The following is a 9501-nucleotide window of genomic DNA, read 5'->3' as shown; positions in this document are numbered from 1 at the left end:
GAATGAGAAGCTCGACTTTTTTAAATTTAAGTGATAAAAAGGGTGACAAACTGAATAACTCGACAACATAGTGTCCAAAATTGAAAAGGAGAGCCCCAGCTCAAAGATATAAAATACGATTAATCTTGGAATAAGTGTTAAAAGGGACTATTAATAAAAACAATTCCTGCAGTAGTATTCAAACAATTGTTGAGCAATTAAATTGAAAATTGACCAAGACTTGAATACACACTTTCTTGAAAGTAGTATTCATTTTCACCAAGTCTTTCTATATGGCCACTCCGATAGTGAAGTGTTTGAATAGGCAATTAGCATTAATATCTTTTATAGACACTCAATTTCCTGGCACTTTCTCTTCCATTTCAAAACATGAATTGAATTTAACTACTTCACTTTCTCCCTTATAAAAAGCCCATCTTACCCAATTAATCTTTTCATTCCTTTCATCCAAAAAACCAATCAACGAAGATAAAGAAGAAAGAAAACTTGGATTCAATGGATACAAGTTCTCGGGACAAGTCTTTTGCTATTGACCTTAACACAAACCCTTCACCGCAAAACGTCAATAGTATTCCGGTTGGTAGATCTATTCTTTCGTCAAAACAAATATTACTATTATTATTATTATTATTATTATTATTATTATTATTATTATTATTATTATTATTATTATTGTTATAAAAGTAATTTGATAAATGCAGCATGAGATGTTGGATGAAGAGTTGATCAGGATGAAAGAGGAGAATAAGAAGCTAACGACAACGTTAACAACTTTGTGTGAGAACTACAATTACTTGCAAACTCACCTAATTGAATTGCTGCAAAAACACAACTCTGAGGAGCAGAATTCCAAATTATTATCTAGAAAAAGAAAGGCTGAAGATGATCACTGTTGTGAAAATTCAGAAATCATAAGTGAAGAAGTATCACCTAAGAAGCCAAGGGAAATCAGAAACAATGTTTCAACTGTTTGTGTAAAAACTACTCCCTCCGATCAAAGCGCAGTAAGTTCCAGAGATTTCTTAATTCTCAGTATGCTTAACAATTTTCAATCCTTAAAGAGATAAGCCTAAGATTGATCTAAAGGTTAAGGCACAATCAAGAATCAACAACCTATAAGTAAATCCACCACTGATATATATTAACGGGTACATAATTTCAATATATGAAAACGGTATAAATTGACTTTTTAATAAATGGTCTCAAAAGTTTGAACATGTTTAAATGAACTTCAAGTATAACTTTCTTCTTTGGTGTTGGTTTTCGAAATATAGTTCCTTTTTAAAAATTTTTCCTTGGCCTGATTTTCAGGTGGTGAAAGATGGATATCACTGGAGAAAATATGGTCAAAAAGTCACAAGAGATAATCCTTCACCTAGAGCCTACTATAAGTGTTCTTTTGCACCATCATGCCCAGTCAAGAAGAAGGTCAGTTCATGCAACCAATCTTCTTAATTTGACTAAATGCGTAAAAGAATATTATGTGTCTACTCTGGTGGTCAATCTTCATAGGTAAAAATTTATATGCACTCAGTGTTACAAATATTGATTTATGCGTAAAAGAAGACATTATATTTTCGATACAAACATTTATCATTTGACCATGTGAAATGTTTTATTATAAACTGTATTAAGATTAAATTGTATGGTTTAATATAAACTTGAGTGCATGTAAGTATGTACCCTATTCCTATATACTCACACCTAGACTAGAGAAATCATATAATATTAATGTATTAGTTTGTTTTTCCACTATATGAATGAAACTCAATTTGTAGGTGCAAAGAAGTGTTGAAGATCCATCAGTTTTAGTAGCTACATATGAGGGGGAGCACAACCATCCTCTCCCATCCCAAGCTCAAGTAACAGTCCCATTAATTAACCAAAATGTTACAACAAATCCTAGTTTTCTGAACAAATTCATGCAAGACATTGACACAACTTCGCTACAGCAAGTTTTAGTCGCACAAATGGCGTCTTCCTTGACCAAGAACCCTAGTTTCACAGCTGCAGTTGCTGCAGCCATCTCCGGAAAATTCTTTGAATATGATTAATTAGCTTTCAAATGAAGCAAAATTACAGTTACTCAAACGGTTTCTGTTTTTTCATTGAGATTGATCATTGAAGTGAACCTAGTGTAAATTTACCATTTGGAAAGGATGTTTTCTTTGCTATAATAACTGTTTCTTAGCTGTGTTTTCCGAATATTTGGGCTGGTACTAAATAAAATTTATAGAATAGTAAAGACAATATTGGGAGTAGACGTTAGGATTGATTCATAAATATATACGCCATAATCGCATAAGATTACGTGACATTAAAAAACACAACAAAAAAAGTTTTGTTATATGGTACATGATTTTTAAATTTTTCTTGAATGATCTTTTGTCAATTTAATTATCTTGCAAGACTTATAAAAAGGAGGGGTTTCGTTCATGTTCCACTCCCAAATACAACTCTTTGCTGCCAAGGTATGGAGCAATACAAGTATATATAGGAATATAAAGGGGATTTATCCAAACAAAAAAGATAGGACGCTCGACTTCAAACTTCTGTTTACCCATAAAAAGTTACAGTTGAATTTGTTACGTGGTTTATAAATACGTGAATTAAATTAATTTGATAAAATAAAGCAATGAAGAACAAAGCGAGTAAAATAAGGAGAATTGAAGAAAAGACAAGCCTTGGCTTCAAAATGTTCCCACTAGGATAAAAAATAATAGGAAATCTCAGCAACACTTGAATAAAACTTGAGAGAAAGAAAATTATCTTTTGCTATCAGTATTTCTTGATGTCTTACAATAAAATGAAAGCCTCTATTTATACTAGAGCTATGGGATGTACGATCTACAAATTATGCCTCATTAATTACCCATATTAATGCTATAATAAAAGATAATAAAAAGATGATAAAAAATAATAAAGGTTAATTAAGCATAATAAAGTCATTTTGAGCATTGGCACTTCCCTCGGTGGTTTCAGGGCATGAGTAACTCCGTATGATGTATTGTGACTTGTGTGAATTGTCGGTTTTGGTTTTCAGGTTATTCAGAATTGATTTGGAAGAATGAATTTCATGATTTGAAGTTTTAAAGTTGGAAGAGTTGACCAAGTTTGACTCTTTAGTATTTGACCTCAGATTGGAGATTTGATAATTCTGTTAGGTCCGGATGGTGATTTTGGACTCGGGAGTATGCTCGGATTTTATTTGGATATTTCTAGAATATTTCGGCGCTAATTTGCGAAAATTGTGAATTTGAAGGTTTGGAAAGTTAATAAGTTTGACCGAGAGCTGACTTTGAGGATATTGGATTCGGATTATTGTTTCAGGAATTGTAATAACTTCGTTACGTCATTTGAAACTTGTATACAAAATTTGAGTTCATTCCGAGTTGATTTGATATATTTCGGCGCGAGTTTTGGAAGTTGAAAGTTCAAAAGTTCCATTAAGTTTCATTTGATGTGCGATTCATCGTTTTAATGTTGTTATGGGACTTGTTGGAATGTTCGGACGTGATCCTGAGGGGCTCGGGCGTGTTTCGGATTGATTTCAGACCATTTTTCTTCTTGTTTTCAATGCTGGTATGTTCTGGTTTCTGGTGCCTCAATTGGTCTTCGCAATCGCATAGAGGAAAACTTGGAGCTGGAAGATTCTTAATCGCGGTTGCGACTGGAAAAATGCAACGATCTGACTTATCATTTTGTGAATTAGCATTCTGTTTAGCGACTTAAGGTCCCAAGCAACGTCATAATATGTATTATGACCCGCGAGTGTGGTCGAGTTTGATTTTTGGAAGGTTCAGAATTAAATTGAAAGAGCAATTTTCATTTTTGAAGCTTAAATTAAAAGAGTTGACCGGAATTTGACTTTTGAGCAAACAACTCCGGAATAGAATTTTGATGATTTCAATAGCTTCGTATGGTAATTTCGGACATAGGAGTATGTTCGGATTTGGATTTATAAGTCCGTAGGACAATTTGACGCATGTTGGCGAAAGTTGGAAAATAGAAGTTTTTTAGAAAGTGTGACTAGGAGTTGACTTTTATTGATATCGAGGTCGAAATACAGCTCCATTATGTCATTTTTGACTTGTGTGCAAAATTTAAAGTCATTCCGGATTGATTTGATATGTTTTGGCACAAGTTATAGAATTTGAAAATTTCATAAACCCATAAGTTTGATTCGAGGTGCGATTCATATTTTCGGTGTTGTTTAATGTGATTTGAGTCCTTGACTAAGTTCGTATCATATTTTAGGACTTGTTGGTATATTTGGTTAAGGTCCCGAGGGCCTCGGGTGTGTTTCAGGTGTTATCAGATCATTTTGGGCTACATTGGATGTTGGTTTTATGATGTCTGGTGTTATTCTTCGCGTTCGCGAGGTGCCTCTCGCGTTCGCTAAGAAGGATTTGGCTTCTAGGATTTTGTTTTTCGGAAGCTTATATCTTGCAATCTATAAGGAATTTGGCCATGCTCCAAAAATAAAAGTTATATCCCTTTTTGTCTAGTTTTTATAAATATAAACCGTTTGGAATTTGGAGTTGTGTACAAAACGATATGGTAGATATACTATAGGCTGTCTGGGAAGAGATTAGAAATCGCGAAGAAGAAATTTCTGCGGCATAGAGCTAACTTTGGAAGATTATATCTCGCAATATATAAGGAATTGGGAGCTGAGTAAAACATGAAAGTTGTAGCCCTTGATGTCTAGTTTTCAAAAAGTAAAACCATTTATCATTTGGAGTTTTGTATAAACGGTTATGATCATTATACTATAGGTTGTTTGAGAAGAGTTTGGAAATGGCTGTTGAAGAATTTGTTCATCGCGAACGTGAGGGGAGGGTCGCGAACGCGAAGAACAAACCCCTGGGAAGCAGAATAAAGTCCAAAAATGAGACTTGGTCTCATTCTTCTATTTTTGGACGAAGAAATCTCGGGGAGGCTATTTTTAGAGAGTTTTTCAAGGAAAACATTTGGGTAAGAATTCCTAACTCGATTTTAGTTAAAATACATGCATCTATTGTTGTTTTTATCATGAAATTAGTGAATTGGGTTAAAAATGGTAGAAATTTTTGTACCTTAAATTGAGGATTTGGAGGTTGATTCGTTATCGAAATTTAATAAAATTGGTAAGGTTGAACTCTTATTGGAATGGGTGTTCAGGTTCCGAGAGGCGGTCCCCATGTTGACTTTTTAGAATAAAATTTTAAGTCGACATTTTATTATCTGAAATTATTTTTGATGAATTTTAATGAAGTTATACAATTAATTTGGATAGATTTGAGATGTCCGGAGGTCAATTCAAGCAAGAAGGCTATTTTGGAATATCGGCCTAACTTCAAAAAGGTAAGTATCTTGCCTAACCTTAAGTGGGGGAATTACCCCTTAGGTATTGAGTCTTATGTGAAAATTATGTAATTGAAACTATGTACGCGAGGTGACGAGTACGTACTTGGTTTATATATGCAAATTACATTGGTTGAAATTCGTAGACGCGCTTATGTATTAAATTGGAAAATTCTTGGAACATAGTAAATCCTTTACTTGTCACGACCCAAAATCTCACCACATGCGTCGTGATGGCACTTAGTCTCTAAGACTATGTAAGCCGATTATAATTACATTTCGAGCCATTTTTTAAAAACATATAATTTAATACAAGTGTCGAAACCAAAAGCGGAAACAAATATAAGAACCTCCCAAGACTGGTAATACTGAGTCACGAACTCTAACTGAGTACATGCAGTGATCCCAAGGATCGAATATACAATACTATTCGAATAAGAGTGGGCAGTACAATAAAAATGGAAAGACTCTAAGGGACTGCGATGATCATGCAGCCCTACCTTGAATCCTTGCGATCACACTCTTATCTCTGTCCGAATCCGATATCTCCAATACTTGGCTCTGCACAAAAATGTGCAGAAGTTTAGTATGAGTATACTACAGTCGGTGCCCAGTAAGTATCAAGACTAACCTCGATGGAGTAGTGACGAGGTACAGTCAAGAAACTTGCTAATCACTTAACTTGTGCAATATAGTAATATAAAGGGATAATAGAAAACAAGTAGCAGTGACTGCAACAAAGATCAATCAGGGATATGAACGACAAGGCAACAAGAACACCATAAATATTTCTCAAACAAATAAGGAACACAAGTATAACCAATTAATCAAGTCCTTCAAATATAAATCTTTCACATATAAGTTTTTCAAATAAAAATCTTTTGAATATAATTCCTTCAAATAAATATCCTTCGAGTATAACTCTTTTAAATAAAAGTCACTCTGTGACACCTCATTTCATAATCATAAAATACGGGTCTCAACCCACTTTCATATTTTCACGGCACCCCATGCCCATATCTCTATTACAACCGCACGGACAACTCACGTACCAAAATATCAATGTATATAAGATTCACAGGATCAATTTATTATCAATAAAGTAAGTTTACAATTTTTAAACCAAGTAAGAAATCAACAAAGAAATGAGTTTATTTTTTAACTCGTTTGGGTGAAGAAAATGATATTTCAATTAAAATGAAGCATCCGATAGCTACTGATTTGGTTATAAAATTTATTAAATTAAAATATAATAGCAACTTCTTTTATTCGAAACAACTCAAACCTCAAAAACCAGAAATACAAATCCTCAGAGTCTCGTACAAAAAAGCCAAAGCCAACACAATACAACAAGAAATATAAAACACTTAATATTAAGTCAAAAAATACATCACGGAGAACACAAGAATTTACATATTACGAAAAAATAAAATAATCAAAGACAAGTAAAACCATAGAGAAATATCAACAAAAGGGCACTCCTGAGGTACCGCCTCGTAGTCCCAACACAAATATCAACAACAACAAGGCCCCCAGGCAACTTCAAGTCATCACAAATCAATCCCCGACATAGCCCACTGTGTCTCGCCACGTGCGCAATAATAAAGTAAATGCCCGTCTTGTCTCGCCGCACATGCATAATAATATTCCTACCTTGTCTCGCCACGTGTGCAATAATAAAGTAAATGCCCGCCTTGTCTCGCCGCACATGCATAATAATATTCCCACCTTGTCTCGCCACATGAGCAAGTCCACATATATATATATATAGCCCGCCTTGTCATGCCGCATGTGCATATATCAATAGTAATAATAGCACGGGAGAAACTCGTGCAAACACCCGAACAAGGAGCAGTGTATCAATAGTGGCAAGTTTATGAAGAGGGTAGACCAGCCTATGCAATACCACCAATTTGTGCTTAATTTTCGGAGATGTTTTTGAAAGAGTTTGTTCCCCAGACTCTCCGGGATGCGTGGCACACAGAGTTTGAATGGTTGTTTTAGGGCACCATGAGAGTGTCAGAATATGCTATAAGGTTCAGTGAGTTAGCCCGACATTCACTTATCTTGGTTCCTACGGTTAGAGAGCGAGTCCGCAAATTCATTGAAGGGCTTGATTATGATTTTAAAATATGTATGGCTCAAGAGTTGCACACTAACATTCCATTTCAGCAAGTAGTAGAGATTGTCAGAATGTTAGAATGTGTTCGAAGTGAGGAAAATGAGTCTAAGGATGCCAAAAGGTCTCGGAACTCTAGAGGATTCAGTGAATTCTACTCTGTAGCTATGACTCATTATGGCGGAAGCTCAGGCAGTCGGTCAGCCCAGTCTACAATTCAGAGTACTCGTAGTGCTCAGGTTAATACTTTTAGTGCACCACCGACACAAGGTTCTTACAGTTATCCGGCACAAACTCAATTTGAGCAGTCGCGCCCGTAGAGGGGTTGTTATGAGTGTGGTGATACTAGACACATCATGAGAAATTGTCCCAGACTTAGGAGGGGTGGATTTTATTAGAACACTCAGGCTACAGGCTTTATTCCAGTTAATATTCCACGTGCACAACCAGTTAGGGGTGGAGGACGGGCAGGTAGAGGGCACCCAAGAAGGGGAGGCCCAGCCCATTGATATAATTGCTATGACTTGGCTGAGGCCAATACACCAGATGGTGTCGTTACATGTATGATTTAATTTATAATAAAAGGAGCACTATTCTTATTTTGATTCAATTATGATTATCGATGTGAGACCTCCTATCGTGCTCCATATAGGGCGAGTTTGTGATTTGTACACCATTCATGTGTTTATCCCTGTTGAGAGATTTGATGGTGTTAGCCCGTGTCTATCTGTAACGACCCAGTCGGTCGTTTTGAGTGTAATAGTCCTGATCCCCTATTAACTGCTTCCCCCGTATCTTTTTCTGCTTAGGTGACTTGCCGGGAGGTTTTGTTTTGGTTTAGGAGTGTTTTGGGATACTTAGTCCCTAAACGGAAGCTTTAAGTCTTAAGATTTTTAACCGTAGGCGGAACTATGTGAAGGCGACTTCGGAATGGAGTTTTGTCGGTTCCGTTAGCTCCGTTGGGTGATTTTGGACTTAGGAGCGTGTCCTAAATGTGAATTGGAGATCTGTAGCTAAATTAGGCTTGAAATGGCGAAAGTTAAATTTTTGGGAAGTTTGACCGGTAGTGGAGATTTTGATATCGGGGTCGGATTCCGATTCCGAAAGTTGGACTAGGTCCGTAGTGTCGAATATGACTTGTTTGCAAAATTTGAGGTCAATCGTACGTGGTTTGGTTGGTTTCGGCATCGGTTGTCAGATTTGGAAGTTTCAAGTTCTTTAAGTTTGAATCGGAGAATGATTCGTGATTTTTAGCGTGGTTTGATGTGGTTTGAGGGATCGACTATGTTCCTATGGTATTTTAGGATTGGTTGGTATGTTTGGTTGAGGTCCCGGGGGGCCTCGGGTGATTTTCTGGTGCTTAACGGATCAAAAGTTGGATTGGTGTTGTTGCTGAAGTCTTCAGGCATATGGTGTTTTCGCACCTGCAGCGGGGAGACCGCAAGTGCGGGATCGCACGTGCGAGCAATATGGCGTAGAAGCGGAGTTGGGTGGATTGGTCAGGGGTCGCAGGTGCGTGGAAAAGGTTGTATCTATGATGCCCGCAGATGCGCAAGGCTGACCGCAGGTGCAAAATGAAATCGCAGAAGCGGACAGGATTCCGCAAGCACACACGCGCAGGTGCGGCCCCTTCCTCGCAGGTGCGGAGGCAGAGGGAGGTAAGTGGTTTGCGCAGAAGCGCTCATTTTATGGACAAGCGCACGCTCAGGTGCGAGCCTAGGCTCCGCATGTGCGAAAATGCCTGGGCAGTGTTTAAAACCGAAGGGCTTCGTGATTTTTGTCATTTTGGACTTTGCAAACTCGGTTTAGGGCGAATTTTGAGAGCATTTTTGGGGGATTTCGTGAGGTAAGTTCCTTGTGCTTATTTTGATCAATAATTTTGCTTCCCCATTTATTTTCTCACCTAGTTAGGGTGTATTTAAGGTGGAAATTGGGAATTGGAGGTTAGGGATTTGGTGAGTTGATTTGAGGAATTGAGTGGCGATTTAGTGTTGGATTTTAGTAAATTTAATATGGTTAGACTCGTGAGTGAATGA

General features: G+C 36.8%; 1 protein-coding gene across 2 annotated transcripts; it reads left to right on the top strand.

The window, feature by feature from the left end:
• The first annotated feature begins 383 nt into the window (after positions 1-383).
• On the top strand, positions 384-2190 carry LOC104104067 (probable WRKY transcription factor 40). Of its 2 annotated transcripts, none has more exons than XM_009612054.4 (4): positions 384-576; positions 702-1004; positions 1312-1428; positions 1779-2190. In XM_009612054.4, exons 1-4 carry the CDS (start codon positions 496-498, stop codon positions 2052-2054), a joined length of 777 nt encoding a protein of 258 aa, XP_009610349.1. In that variant the 5' UTR covers positions 384-495; the 3' UTR covers positions 2055-2190. The 2 variants fall into 2 exon arrangements, with proteins under 2 accessions (XP_009610349.1, XP_070038590.1); XM_070182489.1 differs by having other exon boundaries at positions 448-576; positions 685-1004.
• Positions 2191-9501: the final 7311 nt, after the last annotated feature.

Source organism: Nicotiana tomentosiformis, chromosome 8 (genome assembly GCF_000390325.3).
Source record: "Nicotiana tomentosiformis chromosome 8, ASM39032v3, whole genome shotgun sequence".
NCBI lineage: Eukaryota > Viridiplantae > Streptophyta > Magnoliopsida > Solanales > Solanaceae > Nicotiana > Nicotiana tomentosiformis.
The sequence above is the reverse complement of the archived record's forward strand: the minus strand, read 5'-3'. Positions and strand labels throughout refer to the sequence as shown.